Source organism: Rhinolophus ferrumequinum, chromosome X (assembly GCF_004115265.2).
Source record: "Rhinolophus ferrumequinum isolate MPI-CBG mRhiFer1 chromosome X, mRhiFer1_v1.p, whole genome shotgun sequence".
In the NCBI taxonomy this organism is placed as follows: domain Eukaryota; kingdom Metazoa; phylum Chordata; class Mammalia; order Chiroptera; family Rhinolophidae; genus Rhinolophus; species Rhinolophus ferrumequinum.
In genome coordinates, this window is record NC_046284.1 from 107,535,782 (window position 1) to 107,548,437 (window position 12,656).

At 36.9% G+C, this 12,656-nt stretch overlaps 1 protein-coding gene across 2 annotated transcripts in view; it reads right to left on the minus strand.

Moving 5' to 3' along the window:
• Nucleotides 1-821: 821 nt before the first annotated feature.
• The window catches only part of PDK3 (pyruvate dehydrogenase kinase 3), a 61,380-nt gene continuing 49,545 nt past the window's right edge, over nt 822-12,656 (minus strand). Inside the window, exons 7-12 of one of the 2 annotated variants that reach the window (XM_033109541.1) lie at nt 12,178-12,254; nt 10,771-10,872; nt 10,219-10,329; nt 6,849-6,962; nt 5,431-5,562; nt 822-1,535 (exon numbers count right to left, since the gene is read on the minus strand). In XM_033109541.1, the coding sequence (XP_032965432.1) occupies nt 1,518-1,535; nt 5,431-5,562; nt 6,849-6,962; nt 10,219-10,329; nt 10,771-10,872; nt 12,178-12,254 (554 nt within the window). In that variant the 3' untranslated portion in view covers nt 822-1,517. Of the gene's footprint in view, nt 1,536-5,422; nt 5,563-6,848; nt 6,963-10,218; nt 10,330-10,770; nt 10,873-12,177; nt 12,255-12,656 lie in introns of both variants that reach the window. The other variant, XM_033109533.1, reaches the window with a different exon arrangement.

Below are 12,656 nucleotides of genomic sequence, written 5' to 3' on the forward strand. Positions count from 1 at the left end.
TCTAAGGACAGATGAGATGAGCTCTTTCTAAAGATGAAAGGAACTACCACATAATGAAAGCAAAGAAAATCAGATTCAGTGGAACTAAGAGAAACAGAGCTGCCACCAACCCACACACAGCTGGTCAGGGCACAACTCCTCCCCAGGGAAAACTCCCCACTGTGATAGCAGCGGGGACGGCTGCACTGATACTAGCGAATGACTCAAGGAGGAAGAATACTTCACAAGTTACAACCTTTAAATTCGTGCATTCAATACTTCAAAATTGGATGGAAACATTGATATGGACGTTAAAAGAGGGCAGAAGTCAAAGTAGGTGATATATATGAAACATTACAGTGAAGACGAACACATCCTGTGGAGCTGCAGAAGTTGCAGGTTATAATCAGGACTGTCAGACAGCTTCTGTTTCTCAGGGTACATACAATGGCTCCTCTTTCCTCACCGCAAGTCCTCTGCCAATTCCAACTTTCAGCAAAAAGCCAAGGATTGTGAAAATCAGATCTGCAATTCTAAAACTGGCTAAAATTCACGAAAATGAAAATTATGAAGATCTAGGGCATTTTCCAAAATAAACTAGAAAGCACTTTTCCCTTCGGTAGTCTATTTTACAACTAGTGAAGTACATCACACGAGGACTTTCAATTCCTTAGAAAAGTACAAAGGAACAGAATATGACAAAGGTACAGTGTTACATTAGTAAAATGTTTACATAAGCATAAAAACTCCACTTCCCGCTCTTTACAAATGTGATAGTGACCAGAAGGTAGTTTTTCACTTAAGATCTTTGAGACCAAGCAGTTAAGTGAAAAATTCCAAGACAACTTTTGGAATGCTTTAATCAACAGAATGGAACTATACAAATGAATTTTAAAATAAAACCAATGCATCAAAGAGTAAGATCTAATGCACAAGTACCCACACCTCACAATGAGAATACGACCGATCAGATGGAAGAAGGTAAATGTCTCAATTAGAGAGTGAAGAGGGATGCATATGACAGAGGAAGGGCCCTGGGACTGAATTATCAAGACACGCTCAGCTGATGTCTTCAACTTCCAGATTCCCAGGCCTTAGTCAGTGGTTTGGGACAACCATGGCATTTGGTCACAAAGTGCAACCGTAGAGATCTGCCGTATCTGCAATGGGGAGGGAGCTTAAAATCCTGAGGACGTTGTAGACACTCGACTCTATGATAATGAGGAGAGAGGTATGAGGACACAGCGCTAAGGAGGCTCTGTGCTCTCTCATGACCAGCGCCAACCAAATCACAGCAACTTACTATGAAAAAGTATTCATTCAAGTTACTACTTTAGTGAGAGATCTGAAGTAGCTACAGGAAGGTTTCTCTGTGAAAGGTCCAAGCGGTAGAGAGAAAATACAAATTTCAAGCACTGGAATAACGATGGTGCCACGCTCAGAGTTGATAGAGGAAAGGAGCTCTTTCTGGTTGACTTGCGGAAGATGATCTTTCTTCACAGAGAGGACCAAAGCATTCAGTTCTCTAGAAAGTTCTATTAGTCTTGATCTTGTCTCTACAAAGGAAATAACGAGAATATCCATAGTGAGCTAATGAGTACAACCTTCTCTATTTAACCAAGACTTTCTCAAAACATTTAATTATAGTGATAATTGAAACACCCTTGCCTTATCTCCAAATTATTCTCTATGGTAACTACAGAAAAAGGAATACCATTTAATTACTTATATATACTTTGAAACAGTTCTTTACTCTCAGTTAAAAACCTGATTAGAAATAAGGAATGACTGCTAATGGGTATGGGGCTTCTTTCTGGGGTGATGAAAATATTCTGAAATTAGATAGTGGTGAGAGTCACACAACTCTGTGAATATACTAAAAACCACTGAATAGTACACTTTAAAAGGGTGAATTTTATGGTATGTGAATTATATCTCAATAAAATTTGTTAGAAATCTAATTAGAGAATAAATTTTCTTATAATTTCTTATCTACCTAGTGAATTTACCAGATCTACTAAATACTCTGCCAAGATCAATGCCAATTATCCTATTTGCATAATTTGACAGTTTTAATTGTTAGGCTATTTTAAAATTGTAAAAATTGCTTTCTGCTAAAATATGTTTATCTAATAATATATTAGAAATTAAGACTCATACTTAATTAGTATACAACCTGCTGAACTATTTAGTTTTAAAATTGCCTTTAATACAATATTTAATTAGAGCTATCACTTTACAATTCGAATGGACCTTATTATTTATAAAGACTGCTTCTGTACTACCCAAATAACTCCCCATCAGAGCCGTCGTTTGAATTTAATTGGTCACACTGATGCCCAACATGCTTTTTGACTTACATACAGACTGAAAATGGAATCAAGGGAAATTGATGAAAGTGTTTCAAGGTGATTTAGTTTAATCTTGGCTGAGGATGGGTTGTGTCGAGGTGTGTGTGTGTGTGTGTGTGTGTGTGTGTACCTGCACTCAAGTGCACAAACCAAACTCCTCTAAATGTTATCATCTGAGTGACCAGTCCAGGAATACTGCACAGAGGTCCATCACAACACTTCCATAGAAAAAATAATACATTAGTATAGATACCCTTTATATCATTCATCAGAAAAGACCAACGCTACTATAATGGTACACAATTGCAAATCTATATAAACTGCATTTGCAGACAAATACCTTTCTGTTGCATTATGTTAAGATAAGGTTCTGAGGGTAAGAAGAAATATATACAATTAAAACATATTAGAGAGAAACACTGCAATGTTAAATTTGAATAAAAAATATCAATATGAATTTATGATTTAAAAAATATATATATATATTAGCTCAGTTCAGAAAAGGGGCCTAGAAAAGGTATAATGTACACTCCCAACTTCCAGCTTATGGTCTCTAATACCCATTAAAAGCAAGCAGGAATCCTTGAGGAAAATAGCTGACTCTCGGACTGAGGCAGGCAAGGTATAAGATGAGTCTAATACTATCTTGGGCCAGAAAGCAAGGAAGCTTTCAAAGATGAATGGGGTTTTATGGAACACAGAGGATCCTGTTTAAAATAGCTCCCATTGGCCAATAGTGTGCCAATTTAAGCATCAGAAAGATGGCTGCTACGTGCAATAGCATGGATGAACCTCACAGAAAGCCAGACACAAAAAGTATACACACTGTATATTCTTTTTGTTTTAGATTCAAGAAGTGACAGTCAGATACAGTGACAAGTAATAGAGTCAGAATAATGGTTACATGGTGGGGAGAGTGGAGGGAGAAGAGTTTGACCAGAAAGGGGCCTTTTTGGGTGCTGGAAATATAAATGTAAAAATTTGTCAAGCCATAACTTAAGATTTGTATACTTTAATATATACATAGTAAATACATATTATACATATGTATATGTATATATGTTAAGTATTGATTGAAACATAGCAAAGCAACAAAAACTTGTAAGATCCATAATAATGCTCAAAACAGAGAAAGCCAGAAACTCATTATTTGTCACTATTTTAGGTGGCTTTTAACTCAACTTTTTACCTCAAAAATTGGTAATTAAAGGGAAAGATTTAAACACTTTTCCTGCCTTGCCAGGAGGAACTGTACTTCAAAAGTGGCCTTAGCTGACGAGGAAGAACTTTATAGGAGAATGTCAGCTAATAATTGTCACAGGAATGATATTTTTAAAACTCGTCATTTTCTAAATGTTAATAAAATTGATTCAGGCCACAATTATCAGTTGGTGTAAAAACTATCAGATGATGGTTGCATAGTACGTGATAACACTACACAGATTACCTTCTAGTTGAGAAGGGAAACATAACTACACCATGGAGGGATAAGACAGCCATCATAACTACAGCCAATCTTAACATCACTAATGGTGGGTAGACCAGACATCATGGGTCTCACAGTGTAACATGCAATAGTGCTTATGACGTATTCTAGAAAAAAAAAATGCTCCATTGAGCTTTCAGATGAACTTGCAGTTTATGAGAAATACAGAGAATGAGGGGTAAGATAAATAACATTTCGAAGAAGAAACCAAACAAACCAAGGTGGGATATTTTTGCAAGACAACTGGCATGGTCTCGCAACAATAAAAATTGTTCTAGATTAAAAACAACTTGAGGCCTACTCAGATGTGTTATGTGGTCCTGGAATCAACCCAGGTTTGGACAAATCAGGGAATTTTCAAGAGATGAAAATTTACTGACATGGAAAGGTGGAGATGGTTAAATGAAGCAAAGCCAGGTTATAAATCAGTATGAACAATGTGGTCTCATTTGGGGGAAAAACACATATATATACAAATAGCAAAATATCTAGAAGAACATACAAAGCTGTAACGTGGTAATCTCTGGGTTGTGGGAATACAGCGGTTTCTCTTTTCTCTTTTTTCTTATTTACATTTTCTAATTTTGTTTACATTTCCTAATTTTTACAACCTTCTATTAATAAAAGGTTATTTTTTAATTAAACAAACAGAACTCTTACTGTTGCTAGTAGAGTTGGAGCTTAAGGGTAGTCAGAAGGAAAAAAACTGAAAACCAAAGATTGGATTATTTTCCTGATTGCCATAAAATAATGAAACTCATTATTCTGTGATTGATAATTTTCCCCCTTGTTATTTAAAAAATTTTTTGTGGGAAACTATACATAAAATTTACCATTCGGTTAAGATTATAAAAAAATGGTTATTTTTAAGTGTACAGTTCTGTAGCTTTAAATGCATTCACATTGCTGTGCAACCAATCTCCAGAAGTTTCTCATCTTCTCCAATTGAAACTCTCTCCCCATTGAACTCCCCATTCACCAACCTCTGGCATCCACCATTCTGCTTCCCACCTCTATGAATCTGACTACTCTAGCTACCTCATGTAAGTGGTATCATACAGTATTAGTCCTTTTGGGTCAGGCTTATTTCATTTCACATAATAACTTCAGGTTCATTCATATTATAGCATGTGTCAGAACTTCATTCCTTTTAAAGGGTGAATAATATTCCACTGTGTGGATATACCACATTTTCTTTATCTTGATTGATAATTTTAATTTCTTTATTCTTTCAGTTTGAACCCACAGAATTTCTCTCAATTTTTTTTTCTGTCAATCTCTACAGATAATGACAAATTTCTGACTTAATTACTTTTAAAATATAATTCATGGCAAGATAAACTCTGCTCACTGCTGTTAATATCTCCACAGTTGCAAGGACTCCTAGAACAGTGGGGCCTCTATTTGAATGGCTACTCTGGCTATGTAGTTCTTGCTCTCCTTCCTATCTGGGGTGAGAAAGCTACTCCAATATTTCTTTAGGGATTACTTTGCTTTCCCTACGGTAAAACCACAAAGAGATTTGGCTGAAAGTGTCAATTGTCTCGCTGGCACATTCTGGAAAAAAATCAGGCACTTTAGAATATAAAGCAAAGTGGTACGCTACTGTTTTGCCTTGTATTTTGAAGTGTCTCTGGGCTCACTGCTAGGATTGCTCCAATCGTCTGCTTCAGGTGTGGTCTTGTAATGGCGCCATGCTGATTTATTGAAAACTGGAAGTCTCTCGAATGATTCACTTGAAAGTGCCTAATGGAAAAATATACACCAGAGGGCCACAGCGTCATTTGTCTCACATGAAGTACTAAAGCAAGTTTTACTATTTATCACATTACAAACCTTAAGACATATTTTTGGAATTACATTTTCGTAGCTTATTTAGACTGACCAGGATGAAATTAAAGCTTTTTTAAGGGAATAAAAACATTCACCGATTCAAAGCCAGTACTGATGTACACATGACCAGAACAAAAACCATTTTAATTCAGTTAATACTGTTTTGAGGTGTTTTTGATTATATGGTCTTATACCAAGCAAGCACTGTTTTTCACTGGGCAATTGCTCTCCCAAATGGCCCAGAAACAAATAAAGTTTCATACATACTAGATTTATAAACATTAACCCATAAAGAGGTATCAACTATCACACCATTTAGATCCACTGGCATCTAAGATAAACATTCCAAATAACTGGTTATGGTGTAACATCTTACATGTATATTAACATATAACACAATATGTAACTGTGAAAAGAATGAGCCAGTTCTACGTGAACTGATAGGGAAAATCTTCAACATATATTGGAAATTTTTTTAAAAAATCAAAGTGCTGAAATAATCGTTTGTGTGGAAAAAAATTAGGTTTTTTCCCATATGTTTATCAATATAGAATCAACTCTAGGAAAATCCACAAGCAACTGGTACCTGTGGTTACTCTGGGAAAGAGAACAGAGTGGTTCAGTGCCAGTGGTGGGAGAGATTTAGTTTTCCCTTCGGTAGCTTTAAAATTGTGTACTATGTACACATACTACCTATTCAAAAAATACTCCAAATATTCTCAAGTTTAAAAATCAGTAAAAGTCTGACCCCACCAATGAATGCGAAAACCTGTGTTACAGAGACCTTTGCTATTAGATCTGACTTTTATAACCATATTATGATTACTGAATTCTTATAACTTTGGGAAAGCCAGCAAGCTTTTATAGCAAAAGACTAAAAGACTCCCATTTATGATACTCTGTCACCTTTTATATTAGTCCTTTCAAGAGATGTGCAATTTTTTTAAAAAGGACAATTTATAATTATGGTTTTAAAAAAATTAATACTTTACTTTTTATATCTCCACATTTCATATTTTGCTATATCTGAGCATAAATTCAAGAGTGGGACATAATATGATTTTCATATAAAACTGAAGTAAATCTGAGCTGAATATAAAAGATGACAGATGATATATGGTGCTATTATCTATTAGTTATTAGAACTTATAGCTTTAAAGAGTAGATGTCTTCATACTAACAGAAATGAAATGCAGTACCTTCAAATAAATGACAGCATCTGTACCCACTCCTTCCATAGAATATAGTTTTAGATCGCCTTGAAAATATCTAGCATACAGACGAGAAATTGGCAAGCCATAACCAAATCCAGCCTATGGAGAAAAGAAAATAAATACAGTGAAACAGGCACAAGTGGCATGAGAATCATTCAAAAGATTAGAATAAAATTTTGATTCAGATTTAAAGCAAATAATTTATTGATTCAAACTTTACAATCATGTTTATGCTCATCTATGGCAAACAATCTATTTTCATTCTACAAAAACACTTCTCATATGTTTGGAAAATAATAGAAATACTCCAATTTTTGACTAACACTTTCTTAGCACTTTGAAGTACATTTTTAGCATTTTTAAAGCAAATACCAAAATCAAGTGGAATTTGAACTGGCAACAAAACCAAACCACATCATTCCAAAGTTCCATTATCAGATTCCCTTGCTCTTTGAAGTGAAAATTAAATTGAATAGCACAGGAGTGCAAATCTACCAGTACTAAGGCTAATGCATTGAAAAGAAAATTTCCTGAGAGGCTACTTCCTAAGTTTCTGGGAATGCTACAAGATTTGGATATATGGTAGTCCATATATTTTTAGAGACAGAAAAACAATTCCAGTACCTGCCTAAATATCTATGTCATAGAACCCTGTCAGCAACAGGTTGTTGGGGGGGAAGGTCTCAGGTATTGTCAAGAATAAAAACAAATAAAGCTAATTTCAGTAATGCTGGAGTGAAGGGGAAGATGCTTTACCACAAGCTTTGGCCCCTCTGATTAAATCCACTGCCAAGGTCAACGAAGGAGGTGGTGGGGTGATGAACCATAGAGTGGCAGGTACACGGGCTTTAGGCTCAGATAGACCTAAGCTGAAATCCACTTTTTATGCAACTCTGAGCAATTTCCTCAACCTCTTTGAGACTGTTTTCTCATCAGAAAATATAACAAAAGCTTACCTCAGAGCTGCTATGGGATTAAATGATATTATAAATGTAAAGTCTTAGTACAATGCCTAAGACATGGTAAAACTACATAAATGGAAACTGCTATTAGGGCTACTACAGTGTAGCCATTTTACCAAGTTACATGAATTTCTACCGTTTTCTACCATCTTTCCTAGATTCCTTCCTCAGGATAGGGACTAACTTGAAGAGCTGGGTGTGACAGAGTGTACCTTGCCATTTAAGGGCGTCATGACTGGCAGAATATGGGCAGTAGTGAAGACAAGATATCCATAATGGTGACTGAGGTCACCACAGTAAAGAAACCAGCATACTCCAGGAAGAGGCTAAGAAAATTGGCCTCCTCCATTCGAGCAAGGCCCAGAGCTTGCTGTCAGGTCTACCAAGGAACAGCCGAGAACGGCCTGCACCCAATGCAGTAGAGTGTGAGGAGACAGGTAAGCCCGGAGTCCTGCGGAATGCAGAGGGGGGCCTCTAATTCAGATTTAGTGAAGTTCAGGTAAGTTTTCCCAGGGTGTTAAAGGTTCAATAGGAGTTGGCTAGAAGGACATTTCTCAAAAAGAAATGCATGTGTCAAGGCACAGAACTGTAACACAGTAAGGTGTTTGGTGAGGAAATTCTATTTTCTAGTAGTACACATACACGTGCCCACTTCACAGCCAAGGACAACAGGGGGAGATGCTAGTGGAAGCATTTCTTCAAAAGGAGAGGCCATATGGTGCACTGGAAAGAACGAAGACATAGCCAGTGCTAGCTAGCTGGGCCATAATGCGCTCAATTACCTTGGACAAGGTACTAAGCTTATTTTCTCACCTATAAATTGGGAGGCTGGACGCACAATTTTTTTTTTTTTTAAGAATGAGAAGATCAGAGCTTTAATGGAAAATATACATCAGATCTGAGTTATTATGACAAATCATCTAATTTAATGCTCACACACATTCAGGGGTCTCTTAGCAAACAGAAAGGAAAGATGGTTTTTATCTGCTAGTTGGACGCACAATTTTAAGGTCTCTTACTTCAATTGCTCACTTTCATTAACAAATAACTATGACATAACAGTTACCCCCCAAATGCTATTTTGAGACCTGAAATACATGATCCATCTTTCTTTCAAACAACTGGGAAAGGCTCTAGATTTGCTTGTAGTGTTTTTTTTTTTTTTCCTTCCTTTTGATATTTATTTAAGTAGGTACCAGACCCAGGTTAAGGCAATGCCATTCAAAATTGATCTTTCATGAATTTTTTTTTTTTTTATTTATTTATTTATTTATTTATTTATTTATTTATTGGGGTGACAATTGTTAGTAGAATTACATAGATTTCAGTTGTGCAATTCTGAATCACATCATCCATAAATCACACTGTGTGTTCACCACCCAGAGTCAGCTCCCCTTCCATCACCGTACATTTGATCCCCCTCACCCTCATCCCCCACCCCCCAACCCCCTTACGCTCTGGTAACCACCAAATTACGTTCCCCAGATTAATTTTCAAATGAGAGATGTGACTTCCTTTCTGTTTTCAACATGCTGAGTTAACAAACTCTGTTTCTAATACATGATGAAAAGTGTTGGATTTTTTTCATACAAACAAAATATAATCTTTCTTATGTGCTTCTCAGTCAGGTAGGACTTGAAAAGGAAACTTAATTTATACCTTGAACCGTTCTGTAGACTGATAGATATATTGCTGTGTTTAATGACAAAGGGTTCAATTGTTGTTTGTCAATTAGAAACACTCAGCAGGGGAAGAAAGTATGGCCCTACCAGGATCTAAATGCTGCCATGGTAACCAGAAACTTTTCTCACTGCCTCAATAGGGCTGAAGGTTATTTCCAGAGGGAGACAGAAAGAGCTCTGAAAATGCATACACCACTTATATATTTCCTGCTTATGCCACTTAGTATAAAAAATTGAATGTGTTCATAATTTAACATTTTAATGATATAAACAAATTTGGCGGGGAGGCTCCAAGGCCCAGGGTGATTTGGCCCTCTGTGGTATGTGGTGCCACACTGCCCAGGACCACTCTGCAGCCACATACCCTGCACTGTTCCTTTGCTCGCCCCCTATTCAACTTCCGCCCCCTCCAAGGGTAGTGCCAGGCAATGAATGGTGCTCCTGTAGCAGTCTTAACCACAGGGCAATGCGTTTTCTTTTCTCTGTATTTGGGAGTGAGGCACTGAGCTCTCAGTGTTTCTTAGACACAAATTAGGAAAGAAATCTAAGTCCAAAGGATTCACAAAGAAAGTAGCAGTGACATAAAATTCCCCATCCTCCAAACCATGCAGGAAACATTCCCATTCAACGAGGGAGGCTCCTGCTCAGCTCTGTTGGGAGTCCCTGCTCGTGGTAAGGGTCTTTCCTTAAGCAGCAGTTAAAGATGCTTACCAAAGGAGCAGCCCTTGTAGGCTCCAGGCTTGGTCTAGGAGCAGTTGAATACATGTAGTTAAAAAGACGATCTATTTTTCGAAGGGGGACGCCACCACCTAGGTCACTGATCTGTAATGTACGAAAGGAGGGCGGGGAGGAGGGGGAAGAAAGGAAGAAGAATAAGTCCTCGTCACTCTATATTTAGTTGGAAACAAGTTCATTAAATAAAATCCATACCAGATTACTCTAAAACATACAAGGGCTTTGAACCCCCAATGAAATATGGTTCCTTTGTGAACAGTGTAAAACAAAGGAGGTAGGGAAGTGGGGTGGGATCCCACAGACTTAGGTTTGAGACATTGCTTACCTCCCTGAAAAACAGGGTGCTAATGAAGTTTATTTTTATTTTTTGAAGTTTAAATGAGGTAATTTAAGCCAAGGCTCTAATACAGTACTTGCAAATAGGACACTCACTAAATATCAGTTTTCTTCCCTTCCCTCTGATTCCTCAGTGTCTAGATACTATTAAATTAACCAATAATTAAAGTATACGTGCAAATAAAGCGTTACCTTAATGGACAAGTCTTCTTTACCCAGAGTAACAAGGGTTTTAACAGCCGGGTAGGCCTGTTTTTTATCTTCATAGAGTTCAACTGTTGCTCTCATTGAATTCTGAAATAATAAGACCCTGTTTTTTAGCATACTGCTGACTCACAAACCACAATTTAAAAAAAAAAAAAGAAAGAAATGAGCACAAGATTACTTATACACAGTTCTGTGTAATATTTGTGGAGCAAATATTAGTTGTATTTACATGGCATTTTTCCCCCTAAAGAACTTAGCTAAAGGAATGTTTAAACCAAGTAAAACTTCCTGATGTTTTATTTTGTTTTTCATCTAATTTTAGTCCCATCTACCAGACTAAACATCTATTTTCCTTTCCTTCCTTTTTGCTTTTGGTTTTGCTGTAGGGTATTTAAATTACTCAACTTTTACCCAAGAGGAATGTTTTCATTACGTGGAATGAGACTGCAGAGCTTCACTGAGGCACTTTAACTCTATTTATCAGTCTGCATTTACGGAGCACCTTTCCTCTAAAGAAGGCGGAAAACCTGAGGGGATTCATGTTTCCCACAAAAATTCATCGTTTGGCTGAAGAAAAATGGAGAAATGTCAGTTAAAAAGAAATTCTGAAAGAGCCACAGCTGTTGAAGAGAAGTTCACAATTGAATGCCCATCTCAACCTTCATGTGTTACATCAGTAACAGTATAATTTGGGGAAGCAAATCAGCATAACTGATTTTCAGGTGTTCAATTTAGGGTTTCACACATTGGGAGAAATGAAATTTTAGCTCAAACGCCTTGTGCCTGTAATATTGCTACTGGAAATGCCATTAGCTACTGGTTAACAAAAGCAACAGCTTAAGCTGTAAAGAGTCTAAAGACTTTTTGGGGGGAAGGGGAGGTCCTTCTTGGTCCAGCTCTTCCACACCTTTCTCCTCTGCCTCTGTCAGACCTTCTGAGTTGTCTCAAATATGTAAAAGGATTACGGTAGCTCTCAGGACTAGAACAACCACTAAAACATCAACACTCAATGTCCAGAGGCCTAAATATGCATAAACATGTTTTTATTTTGATCTGGCTACCACCAATAAAGCCTTTGCCAGGTTTGAAAACTAAAAAGCATCCCTAATCTCATAACTGAAGGAAAAAACAGTATGGATTTTACATAAAATCACTAAAGAACAATTAAGCTTCAAAATCAGTATGTACTAATATTCAGGAAAACTATACTGTACACCACCATTTTTCATTTCACAGTGTACAAATTATAAAACCCACAGGATGTCAGAATTAGAATTTTTTTAAATGGTTATGCAAAACCTTTTTTTTATGCTAATCTAATGAATCCATTACGCCCTGAATCAAAGTAATTTAAAATGAAGACTTCTTTCCATGTTGCTCAATTCCACTTACCTTGAACAACTCAAATAGCATGTGAAACAGATGTGAGGGCACATAAACTACCTGAATAGGTTTGTTTGGAGCTTTGGCTGAAAACAGAGACAAAACCGTCAATGAATAAGGACGAAAACTAGAAGAAAGTCAATGTTTGCATTCAGTTTTCCAAAGCACATAAAAAAGAACTGTACAAAAGGCTAATTTAGGTTTCTGCCTCTAAAGTCAGGGCTGAGCAAAAGCATATGCTTTGAGGTCCTGCAAACTTTGGGTGAAATGCAGTTCCTTTACTTACCAGCTATGTGACCTTGGGCAAATTACTCCATCGCTTTGAAACATAGTTGAGCAAAAGTGGAATATTATTCCTTATGTCATAATGTTCTGAGCATTACCTAAGGTCATTCAAATATCACTCAAGTGTTTTACAAATTGGGAGACACCCACCCCTTTCATGGACCCCAGTGGTCAGCAGGGGGAATGTGAAGCCAAAGAGGAAA